The sequence below is a fragment of the Ammospiza caudacuta genome, chromosome 8 (genome assembly GCF_027887145.1).
Source record: "Ammospiza caudacuta isolate bAmmCau1 chromosome 8, bAmmCau1.pri, whole genome shotgun sequence".
NCBI classification, from domain to species: Eukaryota; Metazoa; Chordata; class Aves; order Passeriformes; family Passerellidae; genus Ammospiza; species Ammospiza caudacuta.
In genome coordinates this window covers 18,006,014-18,023,060 of record NC_080600.1, presented here as the reverse complement: position 1 = coordinate 18,023,060, position 17,047 = coordinate 18,006,014, and the positions used below count along the sequence as shown (strand labels likewise).

The window sequence follows — 17,047 nt, the reverse complement described above, 5'->3', positions numbered from 1 at the left end:
TGAAAATAGTTTTGAAACTCGTTTTCAATTACAAAATAACCCAAACCCTCAAAACAAAACCCCAGCCCCAGATAACTTGGATCCAGATCCCCCAGACTCTCCTGACAATTCACACCTCTCAGGCTCTGGGTTTCTTTCAGCTGTCACCTTCCTTTCTGCCTGCACACTTTGCCAAATGCTGTCCAGGCCACCTCTGAGCAACACATTTCTTATGGTTTCATGTGGAACCTCTAGGCTGGGGTTTCTTCAAATCCATGACACTCTAACTCTGGCCACAACACCTAATGTAATGGTGCCAACAGTGATCCAAAAAACAGGAATGAAACTCCTCATCACCACAGAGGCTGTGAGCCTTCTACCTTCAGCATGTGCATTTGCCTTTTAGTGCCCACAGTCACTTCAGCGACTCCAAATGCCCTGGAGTCACACGTGACCCCACGTACACAAGCCCCATCTCTGTGTCTCCAGCTCCTCCCTGCCTGGAATTTTTATCAACCTGCTGGCCCTGGTCTCACACAGCAGGCTGCAGTGCCACCCCAGGAGGCGGTAAGCACTCCCACAACCCACTGGCTTGGAGGCCTTCAGCACCTATCCAGAGTCCTGCCAAAACCTGCTGGGAGATGGAGCCTGTCTATGGCAGAGAGCCCCTTGTGAGCAAGTTGTTGGCTCTTCCTTAAAATACAGCCGGTGGTGAATGCTGCAGATCCAAACAAATCAATCCAAAGGCGGAAGCATATTGAATGCCCTCAAGGGCAGACTGATCAAACACTCAGAGCTGCATGAACAAATCTGGAACCTGCTGAAAGCAGGGATGTAAACAAGTCAGGGAACTGTTCAACTGCTAACACCAAATGAAAAGCAGAGAAACAAGGGTCAAAGAGGTTTAACTAAGCTGAGAGGCCCAAATCCCACTGCACGCCTAATAAAACAGATAATACTTAGGGAGCTTTCTGGTACTACAGACTGAAAATGTGTGAGTAGTACTGCTCACTGCTCATAATAATATCTATGAAAAATGTTCTGTTAAAATAATAGTAATAATAGTAAACCTTACAGAAAATAACTGTACTTCAAGCAGCTTCAAATATGCTATTGTCTTATTCCAAAATTAAATAAATGCAAAGCAGCACATGTAGAGGAGCAATCTACTGCCTGAAATTGGTTTTTTTTAACCTACAGTTAATGTAAGTAATATTGAAGGTTGAAAGACTAAAGATTCTGGGAGTCTGATCTAAACATTGGATTATGCCTCAGGATATTTCATCGCATTTCTCATCTCTCTCCTGCAGAGTGAGTTTGTTCTGCTTGTTTATGTGGGTGTTGAACATCAACTGGAGAAAAAGACATTTAAAAAATAGGACAAATATAATAGAATTTGCTTCACACAAAACCTGTAAGAGCCTAGTTAATATTCCAGAATATCTGTGGGGATTTGAGAAGGCAAACAGATTGAAATAAGGTATTAAGATTAAAACAATAAAAAACAACAGATGGGACCTTGGACATAAATCAAACTCCCGGCAATAAGAAAAATGCAAAATGCACTTCTGTCACATTTTGTAAGGTACAATCCTTAAGAAAAGTTGTCACAGAAATAACATTCAGAGGCTTCAGTGCCTCACTGACATTAAGATAACATATTTTGACAAAGAAACTCAGTTCTCAATGTAACACTTACATGCAGGCTTGGGAGATGCTCCCACTGCACATTCCTGGCACACATAATTATCTGGGAGAAGCACGAGGTTAATTTCTTTAGAAGCCAGTGCCAAGCTCACCTACATGTGACATGTTTCTCCATGCATATAGATCTGTTTTCTGAACATCTGTTAAAAGTCAGCAGCAACACTAAGCAATAACCCTGTGGTGAGTGTCCAGCTGCTGAAGGAGCAAATGGAGCCTCACTTTCTTCAATGATGGGACCTGAAACTGTTCTTGGATGGGGATGAGGGAAGAGAATGAGCAGCAGGCAAAGAATGTTGTCCACCACATTCCAGAATCTTTTTCCTCAGTAACACTGAGAGAAGTGGCCAAGTCCAGTTAAAAAAGAGACAGTCTAATCTAATCTCCCCCAGGTACCCTACAAGATGCTGAATGATAATTTGCACATGATTCCTCTATTTCAATAATAAAACTTTCCTACCTTTTAGGAAGTAAGGAATTTTTTTTTATCTTTCAAAAACTTAGCATTTTTAGACTTATTTACAGAGCTTGCAAATATACTAGATTTGTCTGTATTTGTGTTGTGTTTAGACATGTAATGCATTTTTGTATTTCTAATCTCATGTTAGAAGAACATGTGGAAATGACAGAAGAAATTTTTCATTTACAAACATTAAACACTGATTGCACTGGCAAGGCACCAGCACAATTTCTGTACTGTGAGGACAATGGAATTACACACTATGAAGTATTTGTTTCAAATGTTGATATTATAAATTAATTTGGTAAGTGGCAATATTTCTATACTGTAGGTTTTATGACCATGTTGTAGGATGATAAACATCCTATGTAAGTGATGAATAGGCATGTACAGACACTTAAGAGAGCAGAAAAGAGAGTTCACTCTTTCTGATTCGGGCCTAAAATCTTTTGCTTGTACTTGTTCATGTAACATTTAGAAAAGGTAAAGAGTTGGTGGAAAGCATGTTGGCATGGTTTATTCAAGCACTGAGAGGCAGTGACAAAATTATTTTTCTTCTCTCTCCACAGACATATACTAGCTCTGTAGTTAAACTAATTAACTCGAGCAGAGCGTGTGATGAAGCATGAGCATGTGATTCTCCAATTTGGGAAAACACTTACTGGGAAAGAATGGATCAAGCAGAGTTCTGAATCCTCCCTTGCACTCAGCCATGGGTGGCAGGGGAGCTTTTAACTTGCTTGGTCACATCTGAAGCAGACATCAATTTGTCTCTGTGGTACCATCCTGTCCTCATGCACTGCCTCTCCCATTCAGCCTGAGTGCCTCCGGGAGAGCCAGAGAGCCACCACTGAGAGAGAGGATGTCATCTTGGAGAGGAAGAAAGCACAGGTGGGCAAAGCCCCAGCTCTGCTGCTGTTCACAGCCAACTGCTCAGACAAGGTGTCAGGCTGATTCTGCTCAGCAGGAGCAGGCAGACATCTCCAGCAGCTGTGGCTGGCATGGCTGAGCTGAAGCTTCATCATGGCCAGCCTGCAGGGTGTCCCTTCTCCTTGAGGCCCACCCGAGCTGTGCTGGGCTGTCCCAGCTCCCCCAAGGAGGGGCACCTGCCTCAGGCTGCACACTGAGTAAGAGCTCAGCCTGCAAGAGCTGCTCTCAGCTCTGCCACTCACCAGCAAGGAGCCAGGCTCTTCCAGCTGGCGTCCCACCAGGGCTCATCCTGAAACAACTCTGCCCTTCCTCCTGCTTCCCTCCCCCCCTTCCCCAGCAGAGTTCCTCTGCCTGCCTCCTGCACCTCACCCCAGGACAGGGGAAGGACTCCCGAGGCTGTTGGTTTGCCACAGGAGAACCTGTGAGCCCTTCCTGTGGCTGGCTGCTGAGCTGGGCTTAACACAGTGCCCAGATCAGGTCTTCTTGACACTGCTGCTTGCTTGCCTGGCTGCAAATACTTCTCATGTCACTCTCAGTTCACAGCTTATATAAATGGATGGGAATTTCTGCTTGTCCGTGCCTTAAAAGCACATTTCTATCTCTCATGATCACAGGGCGAAGCTCAAACACATGATTTAGTTGCATTCTGGTTTTCCAGAAACAAACAATAAATAAAGTTAGCCTGCTTAATGGTGATTTTAAGCCAGCCACTTCTGAGGCCTGATTCAGAATTGTTATTGGTCCTGCAAGAAAATTCTTGGAATGGCAAAAAAAAAAACCAAAAAAACAACAGGTTCTCAATAAAGTGTTTCCACCTCAGCAGAGATCAGTCCTGCAGGAAATTCTCTGGTCATCCATACACACGTTGGTTGCACCAGTACAGCTGATGTGTGCATCAGCAATGCCTACCTCCTGGGCTAGTCACACCTGTACCCTGCTACAGTGAGTAGTGCCAGATCTCATTTTTTTAACCAATCCAGAGATCTGGAGGTGCTAGAAGTTACTCTTTACAACACATCTGCAAGGATCAATTATTACCTTCCCAATAAGAGGAAAGAGGAAATGGGACAAAGGTAAAGAAAGGGAAGGAGATGGAGAAAACAGGTGTAATTTCAGTATTACAGCAGACTGGCAAAATACCAGTCACTGCAAAGCACACAGACTGCCAGGAACAAAACCAGGAACAGAGCACAAGCCAATCTCACTCCCCACAGCCCCTTGTGCACAAAAGTAGCTTAAGAAAGCTGTATTTCTAGTCATTCTGATTAGGAAATCTGATAGCTTGTGGCATGAATTTCTCCCAAACAAAGGCTGGAGTAGGTGACAGGGGAAAGCAAACAGGCCTGTACCTTTCCTAGGAGCTGCCTGCAGCCTGTCACACTCAGTGGCACGGGTAAAACGAGCTGTACAACCTCTGTACCCTTTTTATCACAACGCCCTACACTATCCTTTCCTGCTAGCACTTGGCAGCAACAACAAAGAAATTGGGCCAAAGACAAATGCTGAGTTCTACAGTGTTGCTGATGCCTGAAACAAGTCTCCCTACCTTCCCTTCATGCTTTCTCCTTCCTCAAATCCACCTCGTGTACTTGAGGTGCTGCCCACTGGCTTTGGGCTTTATCTGCCCAAGGCACCTGCCTGCTCTCTACTCACTCTATGTCCCTGTTCTCAAAAGGACTTGATGGACTGTAATAGAGGGTGCTGGAAAGCTCCTGTCCTGTGAATTGAAATGCACCTGGATCAGTTGTTTCCAACATTTCTCAATATGTGCATCCTTAACATTTTTCCAGTGCTCATGTGAGCCCTGTCTGGAAATGCCATTTGCTCAGACACTGCACAGTAAATACAGCTAAGGAAAGACTTGCTTTCCTTAATCACCTCCCACAGACCAGCTGTCCTCAGGCAGCCTCATTTGTTGTCTTTGTAAAAGAGGCATCAGTGATCCCCAAAGCATGACTTCAGCTGAGATCACCATTTGTGGATTTCTCACAGACTTTCCCTGTAGTACTGAGAGCTGAAAGAAGATCCCCTGACATAAAGGAGAATACCCAAGTGTGCTGCTTAAATTCCAGGAATCAAAACATTTCAACTCTTCCCTGGATGGAGAAACAATGTTTCAGGTTAACATGAAAGGCTGGATTTATAGAAATATTTTGGTATAGTTGAGTTTTCCTGCCTATGGAAAATGAACCTTCTTATCCAATAGAATGTGGTTTGGGTCATGGCAGTGAGCCGATGTGTATAATCTCCTGCACGTGGAGAATTTCCATAACATCAGAATTAGCAAGAAGTAAACAGGGAAAAAACCCTGAATGGAAACAAATGGAAGACTGACATGGCTGTGTTCCACAAAGTACGTTCTGCAGCTGCATCACTGCTCTGGAACAAAGGGGAATATAATTATTGTTGTTTTATTTTCAATTCCCATTAGCAAACCAAAAGCAAGTAAAAGTGGTTATTTCTGCAGGGGAGAGCTGGCAGAGGTGTGTATGAGGTCACACAGGGAAAGCATGAGGAGACTTTCTTAAGTCCAAGTAGCTCACGCACCCAAAGAAAAATCTATCAGTAAAATTCACCATTCACACTCTGTTCCTGCAGGGCTGAGTCAGGCTTCTCAGATGCCCTGAGGATAAGGCTCAGCCACACCTGCTGGGGTAGGGCAGGACTTGGCTGCTTTTACTGTCAGCCAAGCTTAAAGTGAGAATTGCTTTTGGGGACACAGCTACTTTTATCACGCTGGCTTCCACTCCCAGCGTGCTTCCTGCTTCCAGGGAAAGCAAGGCCCGCCATGGTCCTTTCCTGTAGCCAAAGGTTTCTAGCTTCACTCGTGGGCTGAGATGATTTGCCATACAGGCAGATACTCAACCATACACTACTTGCCTCGGTTTGTTGTTTCCTCCTTATTTATGACAGCAAGAAATGAAGCTCCTCATTCTGTCTCCCTTCTTTCTTTGATTTTTTGAGTTAGTTCTTTGGCCAGAGACTTGTATCACTTATTTGCTTGCAAAAAGAATCACTGTGGATAGAGAAAAATAAATTAACAGTAATTGAGGAGGAGAGATAAATCAACATCCAAGCTGGAGAATGGATGCCACCAATCTGTGTATAGAGGAAAAGTATCAGTCAGTGGAAATTTGCAGCATCCTTCTACTATAATTCAATCCATCTTTTTCAGTTCAACCAACCCACACATATGCAAGGGGGGTTTCCTCTTCCTCTCACTCCTGGAGCATGTTAATACTCATGGCCAATAACGATATGAACCACCAACAAAAGACCATGCTTTTTGTCATTAATATGATCTTTAATAAATGGAATAATGCACCATTTTTACAGCAAGCCTTTTCTCTCAGGCCTAAAGAATAGCCTTTTAAATGTTCTTATCCAATGTCTCTGTATCAATACAATCTCTTTATTTAGGTTTATATATAACAAAGCAATTCTTACAAGTATTCATAGAAAACTCTGTAGTGGCTTTAACAATGTCAGCTTTCATAGTGGCATCCACAGATGATTAAAAACCAAAAATTAGCTTTTTATTTCATACTCACACTGTTCCATGAAACACAACTTATACAGCATAGCAAGGGTATTGCGCAGCTTATACAAAAGAAATAACTGAAAGCAATTATTTATAAATTCATACATGATATTTCCTCAGTCGTTTGAGAGGAAAAACAAAAATACCCGTTAACAAAAGGGTTCTGATGAGACTCCATATTCTAGGATTTCTCCCCCTCTTCCCCCAGAAAAGCTCGCTCAAAGTACAGCTCTCTTTACAGTCTTTCATAAGGAAAATGGCAGTTTCACATCTTCTTACTTCAGCCTTTTACAGAAGACCAAACCCTAAAAATTCATTCTTGCCATGTTTATTTTCCTCTTATACTGCATTTGGGGGGAAAATAATCAACAGCAATTGTAAAACATTATTCCAGCTTATATAAATGTGAATAGAGCACGCTTTCCTCTAGAGACAAAAAGCAGACAAGAAACATATAAACACAAACCGTTTTAAATACATTTCAACAGTGTGAAAGAGAGAGAAGAGTCACCAATCAGGAAATTCAAAAGTGACAAATGAGTCAGCTATAACTTGCCTGTTTGTTCTTGTGACTTCTTACAAACTACAAAGACCAGAAACATTAACTATTTTCTGAATAAACAAGACTGAAGTGTGAAACTTCATGATACAGTTCTGAAGCACAAAAAAGAAAGTGAATCAAGTGCTCTAGAAATAAACCTCACACGTTTTCTGTCTTAAAAACAAGTGAATGGGCTACAAAAGTGGAGGTTTGGGAGACCTTGGAACTAGAAAGTTATAAAGGCTAATTATTTCTGCTTTAAAATAGTTACCAGGTGAGACGCTGTGCCACGATGGACACACTCCAGTGATAGATCTGCAGAAGCCTGTAAGGACTGGGAAGAAATCCTTCCTTCCTGTGCTGTGGTGTATGCATTGAAGTTAACCAACTGAATGACTTGCAAATTCAAACAATTGCTGATGAAATCAGCAATAGGCTTTGAAAAATGGCTGATGATTACACTAAGTAATTAGCGTAACTCCAACTAGTTCCTGCTTATTATGCACACGTGTATATTAAGCCACAGTGAAATAAACAGAAATGGCTGTAAGAAGTAACTTGTATTAATAATGCACTGCTAACACAGACCTGCATGGAGCCCAGATCAACATTAAAGGGCCTTGGTGTAAATGAGGATTTATCTTGACTTGACTCTACCCTTCCACTCCCACTCCCCCAGTGCAGTCCCACTTCCTGACAAAGCCACAGCTGCCCTGTGCTGACCCAGCTCCACAGCCTGAATCCCCAGCTGCAACACCCAGCAAGGCCCAGGAGCCAGGGCTGCCCCGCACTCCCACATTCCACATCAGCTTTCCCAGGGCTAATCCTCCCCAGAAACCTGTAACAGCACAGCCAGCAGAACCCACCCCTCCTCTGCCCACTGCCAGAGGCAGACTCCTGCTGGATTCCAAGGGCGCTGGGCTCAGCCAGGAGCCCTGGAGGTGCCCATTCCCTCAGGAACACAGGTGCTGAACATAACATCCATTTGCATTTGCAGGAGCACAAATCTGTTCTTGCAGAAATGGAAGTTCTGCCTCCAATTTTACTCGGTACAGAAGAATCCCCAAATGAGAAAACTGATTTGTTACTCTTTCATGTCAAAACTGAACCTACTTGGGGGATGGGTGAGATCAAAAAGGGATGTATTTCTATAGCTACAGTTTCATATGACAATCTAGAAGCCTAAAATGCAATTTGATTTAATGGACTAAAATACTATGTTTAAATGGCAACCACACATATAACTATAGCTACTACATAAAAAAGCCTTGTAAAAATTATCATGTTTTAAGTGTTTTGGGTTATTTTTTGATCATTGAGAGAGGTATCTTAAATTACTCAGCTTCAAATAAAGCTTGTCATGTGCATTCCCAGGCTTCTCTCTCTCTCATATAAATCCATTCCACCCAAACAATTAGTGACAAGTCTGTCACAGGAGATCCTGAACTACTGGACTGTGTGTCACAGTCTGATCCCAGCTTTACTGTGATGCACTACAGACAATTTTAAAATGGCATGTGAAAAATCCCCCCCACATTATACTTTCTACCAGTGCTACCATCTGATGCTGTAACTCACAGAATTTAATTCTGGAACTTACACACAACATACATATGCATCTAAATACACACAGAGTTTACATAAAAATATATATATCTGGCTGCACTGCAATATGTATAGTTTTTTCACTGAAGAAAGGCTTGAGGTTGAACAAAAATTAGTAAGCATGTTTTAAAAAGAAGGTTAATATAGTTACCAGTTAAAATGGGTACTGGGAGAGCAGACAGAAAAGTTCAAATAATCCCAATTTATGCACAATATTGTTGTCCAGCCTATGATCTTTCAAAGACTGATCAATCCAATTTCATTTTACTTTGATGAGCTGCTAAAAATCTTCCAATTAGATATCAGGTTATTTATATGCTACTGTGCTTGGCAATTATTATTTTTATGGCTTAAACCCAGCCTATTCCAACAATGGGACCAGCCATCATTTTTATACAAGTAAAAACTACAGCATAATTAATTTCTAATGTACAGATTAAATATGTCAATTTTAAAATTCACCCTAATTAGGCAAGAAATGTCCACAGTAACATTTCAATGGAAGAATAGTTAGGAACTTTTGTATTTTTCATGTAAAGAACATAACGATCTGAACATCAACACAGTAATGTTGTATTAGTGGATATTTTTTAACATTTAAAAATGGAATATCATTAGAGCAAAATGCACTGAACACTGGAACTAGGGCATATACAATGTATATATATATCTTTTTAAGTAAGTATTCATTACTGTTAAGTTTGGGGCCAATAATTTATTCCATACAATTAAAGAACTTCCTTATTCTCCTCTCAGAGACAGGTAGGATGCCAGATTTCTTTTAGAGAAAGCTGACAGGTAGGAGGATGTGAACTTTCTCAACATATTTATGAGGTGGGAGATTTTTGTTGCTTGTTTCCTTAAAATTGCCAGCATCTATCTTGCATTGTTTTGTGCCCAGTGCACTGAAAAAAAAAATCAAAATGTGTTGCCTTTGAAAATCAGGTAATTTTCTATATGAAAAACTAGAGACAAATGAGCGGCACCAAGAAAGCAAAACAAGAATGGAAATGTTGTTTCTGAAAACATTCTAATTATGATACCATCAGATGGTTTTCTTTTAAATTGGGAATACCTTTACTTGAGCTGTGCAGTGTAAGTGCATCTTGGAGTTTCAAGAAAGGCCTTGGTAACACTAACTGGCTGGTATATCAAGCTGTAAAGCACTATAAGCAAATTCAGGGAAGTGTTGCAGATAATCTGACCTATAAATATCAATTACAATCTGAGAAATACCAATACCAACAGGCATGTCTGTTCAAAGGGCTAGAATTCACAGTCTAAAAACCATGTTACGTTGTATCTCTATTACAGGAAACAGAACAAGAGACAATGCATTAACATAAACAACTCTCCTGCCTTCTGCTAGTAAACCATTTTCTATACCCAGCAAGATGTTGGATTTTGTCTTATACAGACAAACATCAAAACTGTTTGCTCTACCATTTTACTTGAATTCTCCATTATAAATTACATAACAAATATTCTACTACTGCCTATTTGACAGTGGTACAATTAATAGGTATTTACACTACCATTCTATTTTAATTTTACTGTATTTATCTTGTCTGCAATATACATGAGAAATTGATGGAAAATTATCAACTTTCATAATTTACCTTTTTTTTTGAAAATCAAATAAGCAAAATCATAACTCACAAGGAAATGAATCACATTTGGTTTCCTTGTTTATTGTACAATAACAACCATCCCCGTGTTTGATTTGTAGAATTCTTTCTCTTCCATGTATTTTGTTTGGTTAAGGACGATTCCCTGCAGCAGGAAAATTCAATTTCATTTAACTTAGAGAGATAGTATTCTATGGACAATGGATTATGTGGTGTGAGGAAAATGGCATTACTAAATTAAACATTAAAACCAAACTTGTAACCTGATTTAATCTAGCTGTGCAGAATTACAGTATTTTGGGACCTACTTTAGAGTTTGCTTTGACTGACCTTTAAAAAAGAATAGATTTTATCTGTTTAATCTACATTTCCTGATAAATCTGTATTTCCTGATAAAGTACATTTTTCTATCATTTTACAAATTATATTTATCCATGGTAGATTGCACAGCCAATCTTGCTACTAATTATAATTGATTCCAAAGGCCCTCCAGCAAGTAACAGACAAAGGAAAGAAAGAAAGTATTGTTTAAGAATGTTGAAGGAAATCTGCAGAACAACATCTTCATCTGGTATTAAAGTTATTTTGATTGCATTGATCACAAAAAAGTTGGATTTCTTACAAAGGCATGGCCTGCAAAGAAAGGCTAAAAGGCTGGTGCAATTCTGTCTCAGCAGAAGGAAGCAGCAGTCAGAGAAGCAATTTTTCTCTCCCCAGAATAGTTTGATTTAGTAAGAGTCCAAAATATTGTTTTCAGCCCACATTCTGAAATGCTGATGGATGATACATGCAAGGCAAAGAAAAGTCATTGGGATAGGAGTGAAGAGTCCTCAAGACCACGATCAGTGCTTCCCAAAAAACACCACCAAGCACCCCAAACGGAGACTCACAGGAGGCCAGAGGAGAGGAGAGCCCAGTGAGCAATATGAATAGAATGCCAGAAATTCTGATTCAGGTCTTGAAACCCAGCTGGGCAACTGGCAGGTTTTCAACATCTGGGACGTGAGACTGCAGCAGATGGGAAGCCAGAGAGTGAATTAAAAGTCAAACCAGAAGAAGGCTGTGTTTTCAAAAAGGGGTGATATAAGTGCATTTATACAGGGGGAAAGCATAATTATGCCTCAGAGACGAGAGGTACTATTTGAACTGGTGCTTAAAGAACACAGGGAGCTCAAAATGTGCCTTGTGGCTTGTACTTCTACAACTACACTTACTCAAAGTCTGCATTTATAGTGCTATCTCTTGGAGATATCTAGGAGAATCTAAGAAATGTTAAGAAGTGTTACAAAAGAAAATCATAGCAATCAAGAACAAGCAAGGAATTTTGGGCAACAGCAAGAATCAATCAGATGTAAGCAAGGCATGTATTAGATTAGCTGTATCAGCAGATAGAGAAGAACAGGGTTGGCAAAGTTTACCTCAGGGGGAAAAAATGGTAAAATGGCAAGGAAACAAATGAGCTTAAAAGCAGAGAGCATCTGCTTCAGTCAGCTGAAAGGACACAGGCTGGGGGAGGCAATTGTTTGCTGCCAGTATCCTGCCACAGGAGTCTGGCAGGCTGACTGAATTGATTTTCTTTCTTTGAACATCACCAGTTTTCAGATGAAGTGATAAATCTTTGCTTGTTACCAAAGACTGACGTGATACATCTTTTTATATCCAAATAGTTTTTACTGAAGGGTTTTCAATTGGAAAGAATTCTCAGGTGGAAGGCTGTTTCTTAGGTGGAAGGAGGTTCTAACTAATAAGAAAATTATTTTCTTTCAGTAGACAGTAAAACCAATCATTCAAAAAAAATGAAGGGTTTACTTGAGATAGTGAATAAACTATTTATCTCAATACATATTACATTCACATTCACTGACAGCTAAAATCAATGTGCATACCAACTGAAAGAAGGGACTAAGCAGAGGGGAAAAAAAACCCCAACCCTCCCCCACAAACACCCATGACTTTTAAAAGCATGCAATAAACCTTAACAAGATGAATGAGGGCCTCTAAGAACTCTGAAGGGAGGACGAGTTTCAACTCAACTTGGCAACAACAATCAATTAGGATGCACCTACCTGCATAAGGAATCAGGCTCATTTTTACCCCTTCCTGTCTGTAAGGAGGTAAATCAGGAAAGACTTGTGACTCATCACCAAACTGTGTTGTGCCAAGTAAGATCGATGGTTTTTTTCTCTGTGTAAACAAAATATGTTCACAACCTATCTTCACTCAAGCTTTTAAAGTATGACAATTACTAATATTTCTGAATAAAATGTATTTTTCAATGTACATCATTAGTGATCTAAATAAGGTTTTACATAAATACAGGAGGTGAAACTGCACACAAAATAAAATGGAAAAATGGCTGACACTGTCTCCTTACATTTGTTCAACATTTTGTTACTTAGCTTCACAGGCTGGCATCTACTACTATAAAGGAAACACATTTTGATTAGGGAGGATCAAAAGAAAGGTACAGAGCTCAGATTGTTTTTTTTTTTTGTTCCTTTTTTAAAGCCCTTTCAAGTTGGGGAAAATTCATGCATTGTCACCTCTGAGCACAATGTGATAATGGCAGCTGCTTCAAGCTGGCTACAATGTGCAAAGTTCACTGTCATGACCGGCTGACTGCTCAACTGTCAAGGAAAAATTAACAAATACAAAAATGGGAACATGTGGCAGTTTTAGAAACACACTTTTCAATAAAGCCTACTATGAACTATAGACTATTGCACATTTCAACATGACACAAGGAAAATAAGGGGTTCAAAAGAGAATACACTTTGTAACATAGAAATATACAGACTAGCTTGTGCACAGAAATCAAAACATGGTTACAAGACACCACTGCAGTCAAACCTGTCTTATAGTCTGCTTATGTTCTTAGTGACCTTAAGAAACTGGTCCAAACTGATTATCAGCAATACTTTTTTTTTGTTACTTTTTTTTAAAAAAATATTTTGAGACCACATCTTTGATACACATATATATATTCCGTGGTCAAAACAGACAGACTTAACTTTAGCGATACTAAATAAAAGTGCAAAAACGTTCAAAAAATAAAACAAAATAAAAAATATGGAAGCATAAGCTAAAAATTTTCTGCATAGCTGAAATCTATTTAAAGCGAGTCCTTGGTAGGGGTTGCTGACAGGAGGAGAAAGCAGTTTTTTAAAATGTCTTCTGCACGTTTGTTTCAAATAACGCAAAACAAAGGTGGGCTTTTGAAGCGCTTCACAGGCAGTTCACCCCTGCGTCCTTCGAGACCATGGTGGTGGCAGTGCCCCCCTCTGCAAGGTACACAGCAGTGCTGGATTTGGGGGGCACTGCCTGCTCGCCGCCGTTGTTGTTGACCTCGCAGTGCAGCGGCTCCGTGGAGATGACCCACGTGGACGGACGCCACCGCTTGAGCGAGTACGGGGTTTTCACACGTTTCTTGATCTTCTCTCCTGAGCCTGATTTGCCATCCTGTGAGGAGTCACCTACTGAAGGGAAAAAAACAAACCAAAACAAGAAAACAGAACAGAAAATAGTATTATGAGGAAGGCGAGATTAGACTGGAGTCCAGAGTTGTTACTTATGTGAAACAGAAACAAAGAACAAAATCTACAAACACAGAAGCAACTGTGGGGCAGAGGCATGACAGGTATATCAACTACAACAGCTGCCACTAAAACAAGGGCTTAGATTCTGTTCTCTGTGAGAAATTACTTCACTGAAGTAATTTGTGTTACCTGGAGTGCACATGGGCATCAAACAGGAGAATCAGCATTTGACATTTGAGGGGCTTTTGCAATCATAGTATCTTATATCACCTGTAATGGGAGGTACAAAAGAACATTGCTCCTACAGGACAGCAAAGGCTAACACTTAAATAGTGCAATGTTAGGTCCCCTAATCCTACTCCACCTGGCAAAGCATTTCACCTGAAAACAAAATAGTCCATTCTCTGTTAAGACATTAAGTCAGGATTTGGAATGCTGGGTTGTAAAACTGGCAGAACCAACTTTAACAGTGATAATACTTCAGCAGTTGATATCTGATTGTTAAAAAAAAACTTTATACAACCCCTTCTTTTAAGTTAAACTTCAATTAAAGAAAGTCACTGCAATAATATTTTTTCTTTATCTTGGTAAGATTTCAACTCACATCAACATGTTAAGACAAAAATGAAGGTCTCCTACTTAAAAGGAAGGCTTAAACATTCCATTGCTGAATATTCAATTACATCTCTTGAAAGATATGTTCTTGTTTGGTTTTAAACCTTTTACTTCCAAAGATGCCTGGCATCCAGTTTACTCCACTAGTATCACAGCATCTTCCTAAACACACTCATGAGATTTGCAAGCACCTTTCAAGACTACAGTGACTTCTGGAAATATATTTTCTTTAAAATGGACACCAGGAGATCTTTCCAATAGCTCAAACAGGCTCAAATCCAGAGGATGTACCTAATTTAACTATAACTACATGATTACATTCTTACTGTAAAAAGGAGAACCCCATTGCAACCTCTTAGACCTCTGGCCATAAAACTCTCAAGGAAGTTTTTCTGAAATAAACTATTAAAATCAATTCCTTCTCTATTTACATGGATTAATATTTATGTACATGGCAAACTGATGAAGAATTGTTCTAATTGTTGGAGCTAGGACAGCAAAGTAGAAAATGCCTGACTGTCCATTTAGGCTGGGCTAATGCAGTAAAATCAGTTGCTTTAAAATCATGAAGCATATAAGTAGTTACTATAATAAATGATTTTAATCAATGCATCTTAGAGACAGCTACACTTGAAAGAATGAGGAAAAGTAAGGAAAAAAAGGTTTAAAGTGCCCCTGCAGAAAAAAAAGGACACTTTTCCAATATGCTTTGCAGCTACCAAAGGTAGAAGCCTTGTAAGGAATAATGAAAGTTAACCTAGAGACAGAGTGGATGGGTTAGAAAGAGACAGATTTATTCTGTGTATGTAGAAGGATGATAGTGATCTAATATACTGGAAATGATGGAGACAGGACTGTATCAAAAAGACAGAGGTTGTGCTGACGGAAATTACATTCATATGAGATTTAATGAGTATGCTTTGAGGAGAAACGGGAGACAGAAATAATTTCTGAGCAGATATATGCAGTTATTAGGTAGAGAGGTGTCAGGGAAACCGTTCAGCCCTGCAGGCACTTACACTGCATACTACTGCTATCCAAACTACTTGTGGCTGACAGATCCAGCGAATTAGGCCTCTGTGCTCGTCTGCTCTGGGTCTGCCCAGGATTTCTCACTACACTCTGGATGCTGGCTGCAGCAGTGTCTGGACAGGGATTACTGTTGTTGTTGTTGGCGTTCGTTCGCCCGTTGTCCAGCGGCCGCTCCCTCCTGTCCACCAGGCGGTCCAGGACACCTTCATCGTGGCCGACCTGCTGCTCCCGCCTCAGCAAGGGCTCGTGCTCGTCGGGACTGGAGTTGATATTCAGCCGACTGTCCTCACCACTGAACTGGTTCTGAAGCATTTCCTGGGCCCTCTGTGCCACCGAGCTGCTGCTCTGGCCAGAGGGCACTGTGCCGTTGGCGTACTGGGCTGTGCCAGCGTGAGAGTTCATGCCGTGGCTTCTGCCAGCCACCCCGTTCATGGTCACCGTCACCACGTGAGGCTCTGCAGCATTGATAGTGTTCATCTTGGCTACGCCCGTTTCCACTTGCTTCAAGTTTGATTTGTGCTTACCACCGAATTTTAACCGTGGCTCCTTGGTTGAATTTTTGGTGTTTAGAGGGAGGCTAGTGGGCCTCTTCGGTAGGTTCTGCTGCTTGGGTAGAGGATAGACCTGAGCAGCTGGGACATCCGGGATCAAACACGCCTGACCGTTGGTAGCTTGTGTGAAGTCCTGCTGCCCTGTCACCTCTACTGCAAGTTTTATCAGTGGGTAAAGCAAGCTGGAACTAGTGCTGCTCAGTGGATCTGGCCCACTAAACTGCTTAAGTGAATGTTCCATCAGATTCTCATCAGAGCTTTCTTTCAGGTTCTTATCCACTTCTTTTGGATCCAATTTATTTGTCTCCAAGTCCTCCTCGGTTAGCTGCAGACAAACAGGGGTGGGCCCACCAGGCTGCATGACATTTGTAGTGTGTAAGTTTGTTTCATCCGAGTAAGGCATTTCGGAGATGGTGGTCATGCCGGTGCTGGGAGTGAGGCCAGCTGTATTGGTGGTGGACAAAGTGGTGACACTTGTCTCGGGACTGGGGATGCGAGCTTGTGCTTGCTGCCGCTCGTAGTTAATGGAATTTCTATTCTTTTCCCCTGAAGTCAATGGTGTAGTGGACATTGAATGTTCAGAAGAAATGTTCTTTACTATGCTGTCAGTGTGGTGGATTGAATCTTCAATGTAGGAAGAGGAAGAATAATCTGGATATGGCCTTATCTTTGATACACGTCTGTGATGCGACAGATTCCTTTAGGAAAAAATAAGAGGTATTAAGACTATATATGTAAAAATCACCTCATACTATAATGTCTCTCATTTAACAGTCTTTCTGTTTATTTTCATGCATAAACTAAGCATAGACACTGTACAAACTGAGGTATTTCAGCAACTTCCTTGAAAAGAAAATTGGTTTTACTAGGGCATAATTTCATTATAGATGTTATCTCCTAGGAGAACAGTAATGTTCTATTTGTC

The 17,047-nt window shown here is 40.7% G+C and overlaps 1 protein-coding gene across 2 annotated transcripts in view; it reads right to left on the bottom strand.

Moving 5' to 3' along the window:
• Positions 1-6,356: 6,356 nt before the first annotated feature.
• Positions 6,357-17,047, bottom strand: part of BMPR2 (bone morphogenetic protein receptor type 2) — a 104,116-nt gene continuing 93,425 nt past the window's right edge. The window contains exons 12-13 of one of the 2 annotated variants that reach the window (XM_058810009.1): positions 15,559-16,820; positions 6,357-13,861 (exon numbers count right to left, since the gene is read on the bottom strand). In XM_058810009.1, the coding sequence (XP_058665992.1) occupies positions 13,614-13,861; positions 15,559-16,820 (1,510 nt within the window). In that variant the 3' untranslated portion in view covers positions 6,357-13,613. Of the gene's footprint in view, positions 13,865-15,558; positions 16,821-17,047 lie in introns of both variants that reach the window. The other variant, XM_058810008.1, reaches the window with a different exon arrangement.